Source organism: Neophocaena asiaeorientalis, unplaced genomic scaffold (assembly GCF_003031525.2).
Source record: "Neophocaena asiaeorientalis asiaeorientalis breed wild unplaced genomic scaffold, Neophocaena_asiaeorientalis_V1.1 scaffold149, whole genome shotgun sequence".
Classification (NCBI taxonomy): domain Eukaryota; kingdom Metazoa; phylum Chordata; class Mammalia; order Artiodactyla; family Phocoenidae; genus Neophocaena; species Neophocaena asiaeorientalis.
This window is the reverse complement of record NW_020174442.1, coordinates 6,220,857-6,241,543: the sequence shown is the minus strand read 5'-3', so window position 1 is coordinate 6,241,543 and position 20,687 is coordinate 6,220,857. Positions and strand designations below refer to the sequence as shown.

Sequence of the window (20,687 nt, the reverse complement as noted above, 5' to 3'; positions counted from 1 at the left end):
CTCTCTCTCTCTCTCTCTCTCTCTCTCTCTCCCTCTCCCTCTCCCTCTCCCCCTCCCTTTTTAAATCACTGTGCTTGACTTAAATGTGGATCAGAGCATGGTTCTTTTATAACCACTCCCCTCCAGGTATTTTGAGCTGGCTGGGGAAAAGCAAGAAAAGTGAATGATGATGTGAGAGGTGGGGGTAGGGTGGAATGTGTTTCAGAAAGGGGCATATGTTATGATTATCAATTCAGGGTAGCTCTGTGAGCCTTGATAATGAAGTTGCATTTTAAGAGCATAGGCTGTGAAGGCACCAGTCCGGGCTCCAACCTCGTTCTGACCTTTGCTGGCTGGAACACAGTAACTTCGTCTCTCTGAGATACCCACCTCATTTTTAAGATTGTTTTGAGGATTGAGTGAAATAATAATATATGGAAAGCACTTATCTTGGCACACAGTAAGTTGCTCTTAAAAATGGTAGCTTTTGTTATTATTTCAATGAATACTACAATAATATTTATATGACCAATGGTGAAGGAAGAACTCCAGGGAAAAGACCAGGCATCATGTCAAGACTTTGAGAACACACAATAGAGCAGTTATATTTACAGAAGAGTCATCTGGCAGCAGCCCTTAATTTAGATGAATTAGGAATCTCCACTTGCAAGATAATAAAATATGTTAAGCAATAACTGAAGCTGTTTAGCAAATTGGGATTCAAAATTACGCAATACTTGAGCTTCTATAACCTGACCACTCAAACATAAGTAAAGATCTCCATCTGTAATTGTGTAACTGCACTCAAACGTCCCCCCTTTAAATAGATTCCCATTGTTTGTATCTTTAACCTGCATTGAAACTGAAATCAGAAAGGAAAAAAAATGAAATTGCATAGAATTGTTAAAATAATAATAATGGTTAACATTGAGCTCTTCCCAGGGGATAGGCATTATCTTATTTAATCCTGTGAAGTAGGGAGTATTATTATCTTCCTTTTACAGATGAGGAAACTGAGGTGTGGAGATGTTACATAACTTGTCCGGGCTCACCCACCTACTTAGAAGCGCTGTCTTTGGAATATCAACTTTTAGCCCCAGTACTTGGGTCGGCTTTACCCATCGCTGGGGAACATTTGGCAATACCTGGAGACATTTTTGATTGTCATACCTGGGGAGGTATTCCTGGCATCTGGTGGGTAGGGAGCAGAGATGCATCTAAACATCCTGCAATGCCCAAGAAAATCCCCTACAGCGAAGAATTATCTGGCCTAAAATGTGGGCAGTACTGAGGATAGGCAATCCTGGTCTATTTTAATCCACTTAAAACTAAAGAAACTCTACTTTACCTGGCAACCTCTGTGACATGGTAGATTATTTTATAATAGTTCCGCTTCATCCAGGTCCAACACCTTAAATGTGCCAGAATCATTGCTCTACATAATGTCTTCATGGGAAAAGCAGTAGGGATAACCTCTGAAATATTGAAGTGATTGGTCTCTGTCTGTTTAGGTAACCTAGGAACAATAAATTTACCACTGCTTTAGGGGCTAAACGGAGACAATTCAGATGCTAACACGGGGGAAAAAAAAAAAACCCACGCCATTATGTGTTCAGTTTTGCTAATTCACTGGCATAACAAGAAATGTAGTCTCCCAGAAACATGCCTGTATTGTTAGGATTCTGTAAACCTCCTTTTCTGACAGCCCTTAAGCTTCTTTCCTGGTTTAGTGGCAGGAAGGGGGAAGGAAAATGCACAATACATTTGAACAAGATGTTTACAAAAAAGATGCCCGAGTTTAAAACTCCTCTTCTTACTCTCCAGCGATAGCCTTTTTACATATTACAGGGTTTCCGTTTCATGATTCTCCCCTCTGGTCGTGAGCCTGGCTCTTGTTTTAATTTAAACACAAGCTGTATATTGGTACAGAAAACAGCTAGAACTGTTTTTTTGCCTTTACCTAATGAAACAAAACACAGAAGGCAACCAAATTATTTTGAAGTTTCCCAGACTCAAAAATAATGCTCATCTTTTGCAAAATGCAGAGTTTAAACTATACATTCTTGTAACCCTGCCATCTAAAAGGGCAGAACATTGTGCAATAACTGAGGATCAGTGAAGGAGAGATGACAACACACATAAACATACGAGTTCAAAGTTGGGCTTTTCTGTCACTGCAAATGTGTTTACAGATTTCCTTCTTTATTCCTATGGAAGCCATCTCTTTCTGTCTTAAAAAAGAGAAATGCTCTGGAATATTATTTTAACATAGGGTTCTTGGTAGACATGATGTATTTTTTTCTAATTTGTTTATTTATTTATATTTATTTTTGGCTGCGTTGGGTCTTCATTGCTGCACTAACTAGAGAAAGCCTGCAAGTTTTCTTGCAGCAAGCAGGGGCTACTCTTCGTTGTGGAGCGTGGGCTCTAGGCACGCGGGCTTCAGTAGTTGTGGCTCGCGGGGTCTAGAGCACAGGCTCAGTAGTTGTGGCGCATGGGCTTAATTGCTCTGCGGCATGTGGTATCTTCCCGGACCAAGGCTCGAACCCGTGTCCCCTGCATTGGCAGGCAGATCCTTAACCACTGTGCCACCAGGGAAGTGTCCCCCGTGATGTATTTATTTTATGAAGAGAGGCCAATTTGCTGTCCTCAAAAATAGGATTATACACAGGACTGAATAAAGCAGAGGCCAAACCACAGACCCACTGCAGCGAGCGCTCCACTCGTGAGCCATCAAATGTTGGCCATGCCATGCACCGACTGAACTCTTTAAACACTGGTCCTGTTTAAGCCTCACATCAAGTCTGCGAGGCAAGCCCTATTTTTATCCCCTGTTTGGCCGATGAAAAAATGAGACTTAGAGAGAGAGTCTGACTTTCACAAGGTTACAGGTAGGTAAGTGGCCGGGCCAGGATTTCGATACAGAACTGTTTGACTGTGTTACTCTTTCTCTTCTGAGCAACTTGTTTGAGTAGAATCATCTCTGGACCAGTCATCTCACCCATCACTATCCCCAACCGTCATTGAAGCAATTGCAAAGTGCTTTTTGGAAGTAAGGGAGTTGGTATATAGTGTAAATAAATAAAATGAAAACAAGCTAAGAGAACTTAAGCAAGTCTCTTAATTTTATTGTTCCTCAACTTTTCCATCTGTAAAACAATAATAATCCATCTCTACCTAGCATCCTGTATTTTGTGGAGAAGGTATGAAAATTCATGTATATGTACATATGTAAACACACACACCCATATTTAAATACAGACACAAATACATGTATATATATATATGTGCGTCTGTATACAAATACCTACATGTACATATAAACATGTACAGGTAAATAGACACACACACATATGTGTACACACACATAAATAGAATTAAGTGCAATGCTGTAATTCCTCGGCACAGGAAATTTTGTTGCCTTTCTGTGTCACCATGACTGCGGCTTTGGTGAAAGTTGACAGTTTTGGAAATTGCATAGCCTATGTTTTGTGCAAATCAAATGAGATCAAGATAAATAAGTGTCCTTCCACTTTATTATCCCCTTTGACCCAAGCCCTTGCAACCCAGAGTAGTAGCACAGACTTATGTGGATTCATTTTCCTAAGGTGCTTAAATCACTGGTAGAAAAATAACTTCTTACAGCAAATAAATCTCACTCTCAGTGAGTTACATTTTCCCATCCCACAGACTGGGCATCTCTTGCACTAAAATACCTGACCCCCTCTGTTTTGTGTGCACTACCTTTTGCTCAAGTCATTCCACTAACGCTTCCCAGATTTCATTACATTCTGACCAAGAGCTGCTTCACAGCAGTGGGAGACCTTGAGAAAGGGTGTGTAGGGCTTATCACAGTGGACTTAGACGCTGAGTTAGGGAGGGTAAAGAATACAGCTTCTGTTCCAGTTTTAGGTGTGAAAAAGACTAGAAGGATATTCAAGGTGCAGAGAACCTGGCTTGCCCCTCCTCTCTAGCAAGGGATAGGTCTAAGATCCTATTATCCTTTCCTCTTTGCTTCCTAGAATGTGACCAAGACGTTTAGGTGGCCTCTGACTGCCTCCATCCCTTCTTCGCTTCGTCCCCGTCAATCAGCCCTGCCCTTCCAAGCCATCACCGTGCTTACTTTAAACTTACTTATATTTAAACTTTTCTTAGTGCTTCTCAGTAGGATCTAGTTTCATCAGCTTTTCAAAATGACCCAACATTTTTCAGTATTCTTTTTGCAATATCTTGTATTCAAGTCTCAGTTACTTCTCATTGGTCCCCTCTCCAGCCTCCCCACTATCCAAAACCTCACACTTGTTCTACTATTATATATGTGTTACCATTTTCTTAATAGCTGCCAGGAAAGGAATTAGGAATAATCTAATCCAGGCAAAATGAGTTGTAAATTCATGTCCCATAACTACTCTTAGAGTCCAGGTCTAGAACCCAGGTCCTCAGACTCCGAATCTTGGACCTGACTGATATCTCTACCTGAGGTGGTAGAGAGCAACCTTATGGATAGAGTGATTTCCAAGAAGAATGAGGAGCTGCCAGATTTTTTAATTTGCTGTTCTCTCACTTTGCAGATGGCCCTGAACGTCCTCATCTTGCCCAATAGTCATGGCATTTATTAGATTGACTATGCAGGTTATTTATACAAACTATTTACCATTTATGAACAACTAGATTTTATGTCAGTCTACTCAACAGGCATGTATTCAACATTTACAGTGCACCAGGCATGGTTCTAGGCTTGGCGTGAATGACACAGACTTGTTCTGTGCTCTCACAGAGTTTACAATACCCTATGATAACGATTGAGCATATTATGAAATGCCAGATTAACTTAATAGTAGGTTACATTTAATCACAATATCAAACTCCATTCTTGACAGTCAGTCTTTATATGTTGGTAGTGATTAATTATTGGCCCACATTTAAAACCAGGCAATCATGGAGGTCAAACAAGATGTAAAGCCAGCCGTCTATCTGCCTTACTGTGAGATAACTTTCTTTTCTAAGTCTTTTGTAATTTTTGCCTCAATAGTTACCATTATTTTGGCTTCATTTCTAAATGCTTATTTTTGATACTTTTTAATTAAATGATAATAGTAACTAACATTTATTGAACACATACTATGCATCAGACACTATTCCTGATGTTTTCCATTATTAGCTGAAAATCTTCACAGCCACATTCTGATGTAGATACCATGAGTACCTGTTTACAGATGAAGAAACTGATGATAGACAGAGATGGAGTAACTAAGTTTAATTAGCTAGAAAATGGTGAAGCCAGGCTATAACGTGCAGTCTAGCTCTGGAATCCATGTATGTAACCACGGTGTTGAAAATGACTTCTGCCCAGTCCCTTGGTCACCTGTGGCCACCCTCATTCACCCCCGTCTTTTCCCATCCATGAGCACTTCTCACAGCAGGTGAGGATCATTCAGTACTATGCTCTCATCACCTTCACCAATGTGGATCTTAATCTTTTGGCTGACTACACATATTACAATATATGTAGCATTACAGTAGAGTCATTCCTGGCATACTCTTAATATGGTCAGAACGAATTACTGAATTTTCCCAAATACCAACCACAAGCAGTGTTTTAGCATAAGAGGATTTGATGATTATTAATTTTTTAAGTACCTCTTGGAACATAGGATAAAAACAAGGAACAAGAGCAAAAATCAAATGCATTTGAAAAGAGTATTATTCACAATAATTTTCTTTAATAGAGCCTGAATGGTGGAAAGAAATATATTTAAATCAGACTGGGATACTTATATGAACATGTAGATCACCAGTATCTGTACTATGTAAAGGTGGCAGTTGAAACTGTGGGAGTCCGTAAGGTCACCTGTGAAACATGGAATGTGGAAAGGGAAGAATGTTCCAAGGAAGGAACTGTGCAGATGTATGTCCTATGAGATGAGAGGAAAAAGAGGCTTCTACAAAAGAGACTGGAAAGAAGTTTTCAAAGATACAGGAAGAAAACTAAGGGAGATTAAAAAGAGGGGGAGGGATGATTTAAAGAATTTAAAAAAGGAAGTGGTCCAGAGTGGGAGATAGGTCATTAGAAAGAGAAGGGTTTGAAAAGTGCCACTGGATTTTCCAGTTAAAACTCTTTGGTAGCCATAAGAAGAGCAGTGCCTGTGGGTGATAGCACAGATGGCGGGTCGTCGTGGCTGGAGGAGTGAATGCAGAGGTGAGGAAGTGGAGACAAGAACCAAGGCAGGGGCTTCCCTGGTGGCGCAGTGGTTGAGAGTCCGCCTGCCGATGCAGGGGACGTGGGTTCATGCCCCGGTCCGGGAAGATTCCACATGCCGCGGAGCAGCTGGGCCCGTGAGCCATGGCCGCTGAGCCTGTGCGTCCGGAGCCTGTGCTCTGCAACGGGAGAGGCCACAGCAGTGAGAGGCCCGCGTACCGCCAAAAAAAAAAAAAAAAAAGAACCAAGGCAGTTCTTTCAAAACAGATGGCTGTGAACCCAGGAGCAGGAAACTCCACCCACGGCCAACTGAGGAGGCAGCATGTCTTGAGGTGGCAGGGGTGCTTCTTTAATTTTATGGGATCAGAGGAGAGAGCTGAAGTTGAGAGAGTAGCTGAAGAGAAGAAAAGGGCAGAGCCTGAGTCTGAGATGGGAGAGGAGGGGATCTGAGCACAAGCTGCGAGCTAGCGTGATGAAGGCGTGCCCTGTGAGTACCACATCCTCAGAGAAGGGAAAACAGAGCCTGATCTGTTAGGGAGGGCATGAAGTCAGGACCCCCCTTTCCTGAATTGGGAGGTCAGGCCATTGGAGAGGAGGTCACAATTTTAGGAAAGTATTGTGCTTCTGAGAAACTCACTTGAGCTGCGTGTCTTTGCTTTCACTGCCAGCTTTGCGGGGACACATTTCTGTCATTTTATTGTGTGACTGTGGAGAGGCCTGCTTGAATTTTGGAAAGCTACGTGAGAAACAATGAATTTTAGTATAGTTGTTCGGATGACTGGCCTAATTGTTTCTTTTGGAAACTTAATGCGACCTAAGTTGTTTAAAAGTCTCTAGCTTGAAAAGGTGTCGGGATTCTAGTTCTTTCATTTTCTGTGGCTCACGACCGTTTGAGTAACGCCTGCTTGTTCACCCAACTGGCTGCACTTCTCAGGAGCAAGGGCCAAAGCTTTTCAGTCTCGAATAGTATGTAGGGTGGTCAGAGATCCCCAAAGCCCAATGTAGAAATCACAGTCTGTTATTATGAATCCCACGCATGTTCAAACTGTTTTGCATGGCAGAGTGACAACGTTGATGTAAGCTGGGACGTGTCGGACTGTCTTACGTCATAGCAGCTCTGTGTAGTTTGTGAAGCTAAGTTTCAATGTCTGCTCTTGGCCGTGGGTTCTCTTGGATGAGGAAGGACCAAAGAAGCCAAATAAGGTTCTGAGACAGGCTGGCTGTCCTTCCTTTTTTCCTTTCCAGTCCGAACCTGGCTCACCTCTTCCTACCTCATCAGTTCTCACATCTTGATGTACTGAGCTGCAAATCATGAGAGGCACGAAGATGAGGAGCACCCATGAAAAATGAGTCGAGAGAAGAGACCAGAACGTTTAACATCGTTTTACAGCTTGCAAATTGACTTCACTTACATTATCTCTTATGATTATCTGTGTTTTCTAGATAAAGAAACTGAGCCCCAAAGATAGGAAATGATTTATTTGTCCAGAACTACAGAGTTAATAAATGTCAGAAGTAGGACTCGAATCCAGAGCTTCTGGCTCCAAATCCATTGTCTTTATACACAAAGCTAAGGCATCAGCCAGCATTCATGCTGTTAATATATGAGAAGTGTTTATTCTTTTAAATATAGCATGATTACATTGCTAGACTGGTAGTTATGGAATTTTCTAAGATTAGTGCTTTATAAATATTAAGTACTACCATTATTAGTATTAATATTGCCACCCAAATTATGGGCTAAATAGGAGAATTCATTCAGTTCAACAAGTACCTAGTTTCTTTGGTAAATAAAATGTTGTCCACACCCTCAGGAAGCAGAGAAAGAAATTATGTAAACATATAGATGAAATGTCACATGATGGATTCTTTAATGGACATATGCCCAAGATAAGGAAATAAAGAGCAGTGGTTCTTGAACTTAGCTATGCATCAGAATCACCTGAACGGTTTGTGAAAACACAGATTCCTGGGCCCTGCCCTTAAAGTTTCTGGGATGAGGCCCAAGAATGTGAATTCCTAACGAAGTTCTTAGATGGTGTTAACGCCACTGGTCTGGACACCACACTTTGGAAGCTGAGACAAGTTCCATCCGGGAGGCTCAGAGAAGATATAGTGGGGGAGCCACAAGAAATTTACTGTTACTAAAGTACCCTGAGGATGGAAAAATGTCATGGAGAAGTAGAGAAGAGGAATTACAAGGAAGCACAAGGAAATTGTTGGAATTGATAGATAGGTTCATTATATTGATTGTGATAATTTTATAGGTGTATACATATGCTGACACATTAAACTGTACACTTCAAATATGTGAAGTTTCTTTAAAGTTTATCAATTATACTTGGATAAAGATTTTTAAATAGATGAAGAAAAGCAGATTCAAAAAAAAAAAGAAGACGACCATGGGGAGAGATGTCTGAGCTCGTGGAGGGCTGCACGTGCCATGCTAAGGCATGTGGCCTTTCTCCTACAGGCAGTGCAGAGCCACTGAAAGATCTGAAATAGAGAAGCACCCTAGTCAAATTTGCATTTTAGAAAGCTAATTAATTTTAGAGCAAGTATGGAAGCGTGGAAGAAATTGCCACTTACGACCTGTATATGAAAGAACTCCTTTGACCGTCTATAATATTATGCCCAGGGATTAATCAAATGTGTGTACAGCTTAGTATTTCAGGCGAGTAGTTAATAAGTCATTGTGTGCCATGCATATGTATAAGTCAAGGATATCATCCTTTCCGTTAGGCACTTGTGGAAGCCAGCAGAGCCCAAGGGAACAACAGCCCAGCCCAAGGGAACAACACCTTGCCTTGTCTTTCACAAGGCGAGGTGCTTTTTTATCAAGGGCAGAAAAGAGTCTTTCTCTTTCTGACTTACTTCACTTAGCATGATAATCTCTAGTTGCATCCATCTAAAATGTGACACAAATGAACCTATCTATGAAACAGAAACAGAATCATGGACCTAGGGAACAGACTGGTGGTTGCCAAGGGGATGGGAGGTGGGAGAGGGAGGGAGTGGGAGTTTGGGGTTAGCAGATGCAAACTGGTGTATAGAGAATGGATAAACAACAAGGTCCTACTGTACAGCACAGGGAACTGTATTTAATATCCTGTGATAAACCATCATGGAAAAGAATATGATAGCACAGGGAACTCTTCTCAATGCTCTGTGGTGACCTAAATGGGAAGGAAATCCGAGGAAGAGGGGATATATGTATGTGTGTGGCGATTCACTTTGCTACACAGCAAAAACTAACACAATATTGTAAGCAACTATACTCCAATTAAAAAAAAAAAAGAGGAAAATCTAGACACAGATACCCAGGGAGAATGCCATGTGATGATAGAGGCAGAGATTGGACTGGTGTGTCTACAAGTCAAGGAAAACCAAGGATTGCTGACAACCACCCAAAGCTAAAAGAGGCAAGGAAACCTTCTCCCCTAGTGCCCTCAGAGGGAGAATGGCCCTATAGACACTTTGACTTTGGAGTTCTAGCCTCCAGAATTGTGAGGGAATAAATTTCTTTTCTCTTAAAAAAAAAAGGAATATGAAAAAGAATGTGTGTGTGTGTGTATATAACTGAGTCACTTTGCTGTAAGCAGTAATTAACACATTGTAAATCAACTATACTTCAATTAAAAATGTAATTAATTAATTTTAAAAAGAGGTGAGTAAGGGCTGAAGCAGTCAGCCAGGGTTTCACAGAAAATGCAGAACTCAAGCTGTCCTTGCAGAGCAGTGGCATTTGCCTGGCCGGAGGAAGGCATTGCAGTCAAGGAGGCCCCCGGAGTAAAGGAACTGAAGGGGAACTGAACTTTGAATGCACAGGGACATTGAAGAAGCGGAGACAACTGTTCAACCTTTGGCAGGGGCTTTTCTTGAGGCATGATGGAGGAGTGGAAAAGAAGTTTGGATCAAAAAGGGTGTTTCCACTGAAAGATGTTTGGAAAAAGAATAAATTAGAGAGCAACATAGAGGGAGGAAATATAATACTTCTCAGCCATCTGCAAGCCCCTCTCCTCTCTTATCACCCAAAGATAACAGGAATCAAGGGAACAGAATATAAAGGCTTGGGTTGGGATCAAGAGACAGGGAAGGTACATGGGTCTTTGGTTCTGTTAAGGCTAAAATAACAGTAGTTGCTACCCTGGGAGCTGGCCATTGTCCTGAGAATGCAGTGGGCTGGCGACCTAACAGCTCCTTATAAAAGGCCATCTGTCCTGTGAACTGGGATGAAGGCCTGGGAAGTCTTCCCTTTCAGCTCCCAGATGGTATCACAATGCACTTGTGAAAGAGACTTCCTGGGTCATTTGGTTATTCCCAGATTTGCAGATATGAAAATTTTTTTGCGTGTTCGTTTTGTGAATTGTGTGTTTCCACTGTATCGCTTCATATCACAACTTAACCATCTATACAGCACTCTCTTAAGCTTTATCTTCTATGCAAAGAGCAGTGTACTTGCTGAAAGAAACCTACAAATTGATTTTTTTTTCATGTGTGTCCTTGTAAAGAATGGTAGATTTGTTCAGTGTAGACTGGAGTCATTGCTGAATTTGACATTCCATATACCCTTACAGTTATCCAAAACTGATTTTCTGGCCTACACATCATCTTTTTCTTAGATTATTATACTTTTTATTTCCCTGACCAGGAGCAGCACCTGACTTTTTCTTCAATGGCATTATTCCCAAATTACTAACATGAATGCCCGCACAAAGGTGGCTTCCTGTGTGACCATGGATCAAGAGGCAGAGCTGCCAGGTGTGATGCAGGTTGAGGCAGCGGATGGGGCTCAGCCAGGCTAGTCTCTGCCTGGAGCTCAGTCCCTACACCAACCAGGCAGCCTGGGTTGTTCAAATTTAAACCTCATCAAATTAAAAGTGATTGCGTACTGTGGACCTTTGAGGTCACATTGGAGGAGCTGAAGGTGAAGCTAATAAATTGTAGATTGTGACATGTCTGACTTTGGGGTGGGAGGTGACAGGATGCATGTGGCTGGAAATGCAGATAGCAGCATACCCGGTTTAGTCAAATACATATCATTAAGCCCACTGAGCAACTTATTGGACTTATCATTAACTATATTTAAGCACAATCAATCTGAAATTTCCTCTTTCTAAAATTTTGCCTTGGAAGAAAAGGAAAAAAAAAAAAAGGAACGAGGGTAAGACTTTGCCAAAGGGTGCTTTCATGGGGCACATGGCAACCAAAACAAAAGGCCCAATTTTAATTGAATTACAAACTGTGTAATTATTTAACCTGTACCAGCTGGTCTCAAGGAGCTACCAGATTTCCTTAGAGAGTTTGTACTTGGCCAGAAACATAAGGTAACTTATTAGGAACAAGAAAAATGCCTTCTATACCTGTGTTACACGCCCCCCACTCCCAAAGAGCATAATATAAAAGGGGAATAAAATCCTTGGAGTTCATTTTTGGCTTAAGAGGCAGTTCTCCCGCCCTCGAGTATGTGAATGCGTTTTGCTAAAGCACCTGTAGTCTCTGAGGAATGGCTGACATAAACAGGATGTTATTGCATCAGACAGGCAAGAGTAATTTCTCTAATTAGTCATCTGAGATTTCATTTTTCACTTGGAAGTACTGGAAATTTAATTTGTTTGTGATGTGCAATTGGTGAACTGACAGTAGGTCCAACTGCGCCTCCCTCTGTCTTGCTGTCCTGATGCTGGGTGGAAAGCACGGGGGTGGGGCATGTGGGATGGTCTCAATGTAGACACTTTGCTTCATCTGTCAACATCAAGCTAACTAAAGCACCTTCGTATTGACAAATGTGTCCTAATTACACATTCCTCACTTGTAATGCTAGAATAATCCTAATGAGTTTCCCATGATCATTTTTCTTTTAGATTAAATGTTTTTTCTCAATCCCCTTTCCACTCTTGTAACAGTGAAGTCATTTGGAATCCATGCTCATTTACATAAGAGCATTGTTTCATAAAGGTACAGAGCAAACTATTTTTAGAAAGCTGTATTTTATGAATTAAAGTATGATCGAAGACAGGACCTGATTTGGCCTTTGATTAAAGACAGAGTTCATCCTATTTATTTTGTTTTAAAACACGCTTCTCCAAAGAAAGCTTGATTGGGATCAAACTTCGTCCCCGTACATCATAGTTATTGATTTTAAATTTGTTGTCGCTCTGCTGATTTTATGCCCCTTTATGTCATAATTTGTTATCCTGATAGCCGGCCCCTGAGTTGGTGCTGGGACTGAGCCTGCAAGGTGGTTTCTTTCAATTCAGACTAATCTATCCATGAAACAGATGAGCTTTCAAACACAGAACCATGCTCTTCTCACTTTTCATAGCATTATCCTGGTATTTCCCATGGAGATTACAGTAAAATTTGTGGCAAGTAGCACCATTAGGGACATTTCTGTAGTCCAGGAGATATAGCTCCTGGCTGCCCTGGATGCTGCAGGAAGCTGGGGGCTCCTCTTGGCTTTTTTTTTTCCACACATAGATTCACTCTTAGGATTCAGAATGCAAATATTATGGCCATCTTCTGGAAAATGTCAAGGACAGAAAATCCTTCCATCTTGTACAAGTAGCAGAAGAGATAGAATGTCTGCTGGATACACCCCACCTTATTTGTTAAAGGACTGTCCAGCCCTCTTTTTAATCTGCATCTCCTTACATGCTTATAGGTAGAGTCTGGGATGCTGCCAGATCACCAAGCAGCCTATTTAGGATAAAATTAGATAGACTTTCTAGAGATATGTGTTGTACTCAAGTATCCCTTCTTGTGTTTTGATTTTCTGGCCAGTTGAGTGAATGTAATGCTCTTATTTTGAATTGCTACTTTACACTTTTTCCTCCTCTGGCTTCCCATTCAGTATTCAGTCACGTCACTCAAGACCATCCCGGAACTGTGCCGAAGATGTGATTCGCAAAACGAAGACAGATCAGGTAAGTTTTGCTCCCCGCCTCTTCTCCTTATCCTGCCTTTTAGAGTGTGGGGGGGACTCCTCCTGGCATCCCTTCCCCCTCACATTGGTTGCTCCTGCTTTCTGTTTTCTTTTTCTTTTATGGCTTCTCCACTTACCCCCGACCCTCAACAAACAGATGTTAGGTCATCCTCCGAAGACTAACTGGACAGGGAGGCCCTAATGAGGACTCAGCTGTTTACAAATAAATGTAGGCGATCATTGCGGCAGCTCCAAACCACAGTATACGCAGCAATTTACTGCAAACCCGAGAAACCATTGGTGACAAAACATAATGATGCAGGCGCCAATGAAAAAATGTTGGATGCATTTACTACCCATATGGCAAGGACCAGCTTGGGGGATGGTGCTTTGCCAAAGTCTGAAACCCTATCAGGGATGCGACATGATAGAATCTGCAGTAAGGCATACTGTAACAGTTAAGATTAAAGCAAAGCTTTGGAGTTTAATAGTGTAAACTAAACAGAGAATTATGGCGTATAGATGAAAACCAGCTGGCTGACCTTTTCTCCCTGCACACCCCCGACCCTTGACAAAAAAAGTACATTCAGGGTTGTTTTTCCCTCTGTAAATCAAATTAAGCCTCTCTGCTTTTCTCTCTGTGATGGGCAAAAATGAAAATAAAAAAGGATATTGATGGGAATGATACCATAGCATTAAACTGTGAAATGATGTTTATTATTTTTCCAAGTAATTACTCTAAGGCATCACCATTAACCTTGCCAAAGCTGGACCTCTGATAGTAACTAGAATCCTGAGAACCACGGTTGATGGAAGACTTAAGATAACCCTAGAATTATGGGTATTGTGTTTGAAAATAAATAGATCGTCCTTACCTATGTAGCTGCTAGAACTCTAGGCCTTTCGAACTGAAAGGACTGTGCAAAGCTAATTTACTTTTCTCTTGGGACGTTTGTTTTCTTTCAACATTTTGTTTAGATGAGATGGCGAAAATAATTAGTCTATCTAGGTTTGTTTATCTCTGTTTTTTTGGTTTTTTTTTTTTTTTGTATGAGTGAAAGTAATGCTTCAATGTTTGGGTCAGAAACATCACAGAAGATAGTTTGAAGTTCAAATAAAAGTTTTCATTCACCTCCATTTAAACAAAATTTTTCTTATTTCAAATGCACTCAAGTATCTATGGGGTTAACATAGGCTTTGGCCATAAGGCTTATCAGGATGTGCCTCCTTAAAAGGCATCACCAGGTTCAAAGTTAAACCTCTGTGATCAGTGACAAGGGCAGCAGACGCAGTGGACGGGCCCCCGGCCTCAGAGTCGGAAGACCTCCATCTGAGTCAGCATTCAGACATCTATCGGTTATACGACCCTGAGCCTGTGACTCATTATCTATAAAATAAAAAAGAAACTTGTTCTGCCAATGTTGCCAGGCTACTGTTAGGATCAAAATTAGGTGGTGTATCCGAAGGTACTTTGTAGATACAAAGATTTTCTTTCTTTCTTTTTTTTTTTTTCTTTTAAATTGGAGATGGGGCAAGAGAGAAAGAAGACATAATAGCAAACACTTCAGTAGTGCTTAACATGCTAGGTATTGCTGTAAGCCCTCTACTCGTATTAACTCAATTAATCCTAAAATCCTTGTGAGCTAAGTATTGTACTCTTAAGATGTTTATATTATATAGATGGGCAAACTGAGGCACAGAGCAGAGAGGTAAATTATCTCGCCCAGTGTCACACAGCAGTTACATTACAGAGCTGGGATCCAAACCCCAGGAAGTTTGCCTCTGGAGTCTGTTGTCTTATCCATTACATATACTGTCATATAGCTAGACTTAGGGATAGTAATTTAATTTTAAGATATTTTCCTTTTAAAACTTTAAAAGCTAGCATTTTCCCTCACCGATGAAGTGGAACATTTCTTTTCTCTGTTAAATAGCTTCTCTTGCTTACCAAGTTAAGTGAATTAACCGAAGCTTTTAAAAAGAATTTTCCTGGGGCTGGTTTAGTCCATTTTCTCCAGGTGTTGTGACTTGTAGTCACTTCCACAGTAGGTGATGTTAGACGTTTCTTCTGTGGTTGGGAAGGAGGCCAATTTCAAGTTCAGAAGCCTTTAAACTCACCCAGAGCAAATATCCAGTGCTCAAGGTAATCACCAATAATTAGACCTGACAGGAAATGGATATATGAGGGAAAGACTCAGCCCTCTTTAATGGAATCACATGTACACCTCCAATTTGATGGACCATTTGGAGGTTGGTAAACGACTTTCTAATAGAGCAAGAGGGATCCTAGAAAAAGGAACACATGAAAAATCAATCTCTCCAAAGCACCGCTGTAGAATTATCTGTGAGCCGCTTTGAAAGAAATCTCAACAGAGTAAAGTTTTCACCCTCCATTTCTGAAAGAATTGAGGCAATCTCAGTTAGTTTCATGGGCATGCAGATGTGGAAATAACCCTCCACCCGCAACGCATCCCCTTAGTCTTTCCTGTTTCAACAACCTAGGAGGAGTTTGCTCCAGGATCGCTTGCACAGTTTCCATCCTTATGGTAGTCTTTTCGAACAGGTGGTGGCACAAGACACATTGGCTTCTGAGAAGGGTCCACATCTTCTTCTGGATGGGGCACCCTCTGGGGGAAGTTTTCCTTAAACCTCCTGTGACTTAGAACATACTCCACCGGGTAAAGATGTGTCTCTTTACCTTTCTAAAGTTTGTTAGGCACTTTCTGTCTTGTGTAGGTTGTCGAATGTTAACACCCATCCTGTACTAACATGTCTTTGACTAGATAGATGTCCTTGGACCCAGTTGTTCTTTTATTTATTCATTCCTCAAATAACTTTTGTGTTTTCTGTCCTATGCACGCACTGAAGACAGGGTAACAAGCAGGGTGTAGACGAGGCCCTGTTCTCAACGGCACTTACTTACATTCTGCGGGGTGACAGACAAAAGGCAGGCAAATGAAGATGTAAACCAGGTTTTTCCAGGTAGTGATAAGAGGTGACATGAGGCATGTGATAGAGTAACTTACAGTGGATGGGGAGGGAGGGGGGTTTGGGGGATCAGGGAGCATTCTTAGGGCCCAGCCATGGGAAAGCCAGTGAGGAACAGTGAAGGCAAGCGCAGCACCCCTGAGTCAGAAATGAGCTTAGCATGGATGAGGAAGAAAAGGAAAACCAATGTGGCTGCATGGGGCAATGAAAATGAGGATGAGGCCAGGGGGCCGGTCAGGGTCAGACTCTACAGGGCCCTGAGGGTCATGGTACGCAGAGTTCAGATTTTACTCTAAGTTCTGTGAAGAGCGCTCACGGCAGGATCCCAATTTTTCTAAAATCCCATTACCTGGAAAGAAGCCGAAAATCATAACTCTCAGTAGAAGAAGGGACCCTAAAAATCATCTAGTTTAAGAAGGAGAGAAAGTGAGAAAGTGCAAATAATAAAAGCAGAAGGGTACGGTGTTGACAGGGGATGAATGTGGGTAAAGGGTATACAGGTGTTCTTTGTACTGTTTTCATTCTTTCAACTATTCTATACATTTAAATGAAAATGTTTTAATTATAAGTCTATTTTTAAAGGCCAATAATAATAATAATAATAATGTAGTCCAAAGTCCATCAGACCTTGGAGTGACTCTTATTATCCTGATGGGGTCATCAGCCTGTACTTTGTCACGTGAGTGACAGGGAGCTCACAGTCTCACAAAGCTGCCTATTCATAAAGTTTAATTTTTGTTCAGCCAAAATCAGTGTCCCTCAAATGTCCATGCCTTACAACTGGCTTTTTCCTAGGGAACCTTAGAGAAGGACCGTTCCTCCTGGGCAAGGGTGCCACTGAGTGTTTGGAGATGGCAGTCACCCTTGGTTTTGTCTTCTCCAAACTAAAATTTCCCTCCACAGTTTTGAGTGTATCCCGCTCATGCTTCTTGCTTTCTTGCGGCTGTCGCATTTACCAGCATCCCTCTTAAAAGTGGCGCACCCAGAACTCCACCCGAGGTTGCTCCCCGTATGGTCTGATCAGAACCTGTCAACCACACAGATCCACCTCAGGACTTAGCACACACCTTTCCTGCCTTCGCTCTTGGGCTACAAAGACAAGACTTGTGCCTCCCCTTCCTGCCTGTTATTTTTAAAGTGTTCTGAGAGGAACAGGAGTGCAAATGAGCCCAGTTGTTGGCCCTTGGGAGCCTCTCTATGAGACATAGAGCCTAGGGCTCACCCACTTCATCCCTGGGCCCTGGGTCAGCTCCACAGTGGGCTCTGAGAAAGGCAGATGATGGCAGGGTGTTTTGTCAGAGGCCTGGGGCAGCATTCCTGCACCTTCCACTTGCTCACCGACGCCCACGAGTCTGCCCTAGGAGTGCCCTTCCTTTAGCCAAAAGCACGGATTCCTATTAAAATCTGTATTTCCCTTGACAAGGATAATATTTTAAACTCTTTGCCATCAATTACACTACACTATGCCTAAACTTTTGTGAGAAAAAGAAGTTTTGAAAACAAGTGTGAAGGACGTGCAGATACCATAGGAAGGCAGGAGAGAGGGGAAGAACTAGGAATTAGAAGCTTGAGAACAAACTTTGCTGGTGCTTAGAGCTGCACAGGTGCTACTGAGATCTCCCAGTTATTTCTTACGTGCTCAGCATACCAGGCATTAGGCCAGGTCTTCTGTGCACAGCTTATTTGTCCTCAAAATAATTCTCTGAGGGAGGACCATTATTATACCCATTTTATGGATGAGGAAACTGAGGCCCACAGAAGGCAAATAATTTGTCCAGAGTTCTGCATTTGAAACCAGTTCTGCTGACCAGAGTCCCTATAAAGTTGAGCAACTGAAGAGCAGTTGTAGTCCGAGGAACCACGCACGGCTAGTGGAGTGGGGCAAGGATTAGCATTAGGGAAGTTACGGGTGAAAAATTTGCACCTCTAAAAGGGTGTTATTTATGAAATGTTGGCATGTTTTCTCTGCTTAATTCCTGCTCCTCATGTAGGAAAGGAGGACAGCATGAGGCAGGGAGTGATAACTCTGCTCTATATTTTCTCTGTATGAGGACTAAATACGTATGAGGACTAATACTAAATCGACATATGGTATTCAAATCAAACATATTCAATTTCATTGACTTCGAGCTTCTTTTAATTAATTGGACATTCAGATACACATTTGTTTCAATTCATGGTGCTTTAAATGTCTTGTGATTCTTTCAGAATATGTATCTGCTCAGCTCATTGTATAATTTTCTTATGAAAGAAAGCATATAAATATTAATGCAGCTTTGCATCTAAGAACTTAGATGTGTTGAGGTTGGGAAACTCGGTTATGTAACAGTTATAAATGGCCCTGGAGTGTGTTTGAGAAGAGATCCTGAAGGGTTTTCAATACCTAAATAGTAGAGACGATCACTTGTCTGACAGTGAGTAAAGGAAAATCATACTTTTTTTTTTGAAAATCATACTTTTTAAACTCAGTATCTGGTAAAAGCTGTTTGGGATGTATATTTAGAAACATTGCAGATTTGCTATACTTTTAGCCCTGTGCCTGCAAATTTTGTGATAAACTTTGAAAATGTATGGTTTTCTAAGATTTTCAAGGATTTTGGCCAACACCGAAAATAATACACTGACATGAAATTTATCCTATTGACGCTGCTGTGACATAGCTGATGATGCTAAATGTACAAACCTCCTGTTTCCAATTTTATTAAGGTTTCATGCTAAAAGCATGAAAGTTGGTATAGCAGTTTAAACTGAAAAGCCTGCTGATTAATCCATTTCACGTGACCTAATATAAAATGGACTCAAAGATTCGGGAAACACATTTGCTAAGATCTCAATCAAGAAAATGAACACTTCACCCTGATGCAGCAAAGAATCTAACATTTATGACAAAAATCTATTTAACTGAAGTAAAAATTTACATACAGTAAAGCATGTAGATGAGAATGTTAGTCAAATAAGTATTTTTGCTTTTTCTTTAACAAAATTATAAAGGTGACATAATTCATTTTTTTAAATAGTAAAAACTACAATTAACCATGCTACCAAAACAAAATTGCTGTATTTCTTTCTAGTATTTTTTTCATGAGGCATATTTTTTGTACGGTTGTCATCATAAGGGCAAATTTTTTTTTTAATTTATTTTTTTAACATCTTTATTGGGGTATAATTGCTTTACAATGGTGTGTTAGTTTCTGCTTAATAACAAAGTGAATCAGTTATACATATACATATGTTCCCATATCTCTTCCCTCTTGCATCTCCCTCCCTCCCACTCTTCCTATCCCACCCCTCCAGGTGGTCACAAAGCACTGGGCTGATATCCCTGTGCTACGCGGCTGCTTCCCACTAGCTATCTACCTTACGTTTGGTAGTGTATATATGTCCATGCCTCTCTCTCACTTTGTCACAGCTCACCCTTCCCCCTCCCCATATCCTCAAGTCCATTCCCTAGTAGGTCTGTGTCTTTATTCCTGTCTTAGGGCAATTTTTTTTTAAAACATCTTTATTGGAGTATAATGATTTTACAATGGTGTGTTAGTTTCTGCTGTATAACAAAGTGAATCAGCTATACATATACATATATCCCCGTATCTCCTCCCTCTTGCGTCTCCCTCTCACCCTCCCTGTCCCACCCCTCTAGGTGGTCACAAAGCACAGCGCTGATCTCCCTGTGCTATGCGGTTGCTTCCCACTAGCTAGCTATTTTACATTTGGTAGTGTATATATGTCCATGCCACTCTCTCACTTCGTCTGCTTACCCTTCCCCCTCCCCATGTCCTCAAGTCCATTCTCTATATCTGCGTCTTTATTCCTATCCTGCCCCTAGGTTCTTCATAACCACTTTCTTTTCTTCTTCTTAGATTCCATATATATGTGTTAGCATACGGTATTTGTTTTTCTCTTTCTGACTTACTTCACTCTGTATGACAGACTCTAGGTCCAGCTGCCTCACTACAAATAACTCAATTTCACTTCTTTTTATGGCTGAGTAATATTCCATTGTATATATGTGCCACATCTTCTTTATCCATTCATCTGTCGATGGACACTTAGGTTGCTTCCGTGTCCTGGCTATTGTAAATAGAGCTGCAATGAACATTGTGGTACGTGACTCTTTTTGAATTATGGTTTTCTCAGGGTGTATGCCCAGTAGTGGGATTGCAGGGTCATAGGGTAGTTCTATTTTTCGTTTTCATAAGGGCAGTTTTATCCACTGCTTTTTTCTGCCATTGCAGAATGTGTATGGCCAACGCTTTGAATGAACCACAGAACTTAGGAAAGCGGACCTGCCCCCTCTGTCTGCTTTTAATCCATTAACATTTTGCTTATGTCTCTGAAAGAAAGGATATGAAGTCAATGCGGGGAAAGATAGGAGCAGGGGGTGATAGAAAAATTAAAAATAAAACTCTAGTAGTGTCAAAAATAATGTAAAGGGCTGGCAGTGGCAGAGCTTAAATACAGTGCATCTTTGTCCCCTCTTCTCTCCTTGAACATTTCTTCTTTTTTTTTTTTTAACATCTTTATTGGGGTATAATTGCTTTACAATGGTGTGTTAGTTTCTGCTTTATAACAAAGTGAATCAGTTATACATATACA

General features: G+C 41.1%; 1 protein-coding gene across 1 annotated transcript in view; it reads left to right on the top strand.

Moving 5' to 3' along the window:
• Positions 1-20,687, top strand: part of SNCAIP (synuclein alpha interacting protein) — a 79,340-nt gene that overhangs the window by 1,333 nt on the left and 57,320 nt on the right. Inside the window, exon 2 of the mRNA XM_024757150.1 lies at positions 13,032-13,104. Coding sequence (XP_024612918.1) covers positions 13,032-13,104 — 73 coding nt within the window. The remainder of the gene's footprint in view (positions 1-13,031; positions 13,105-20,687) is intronic.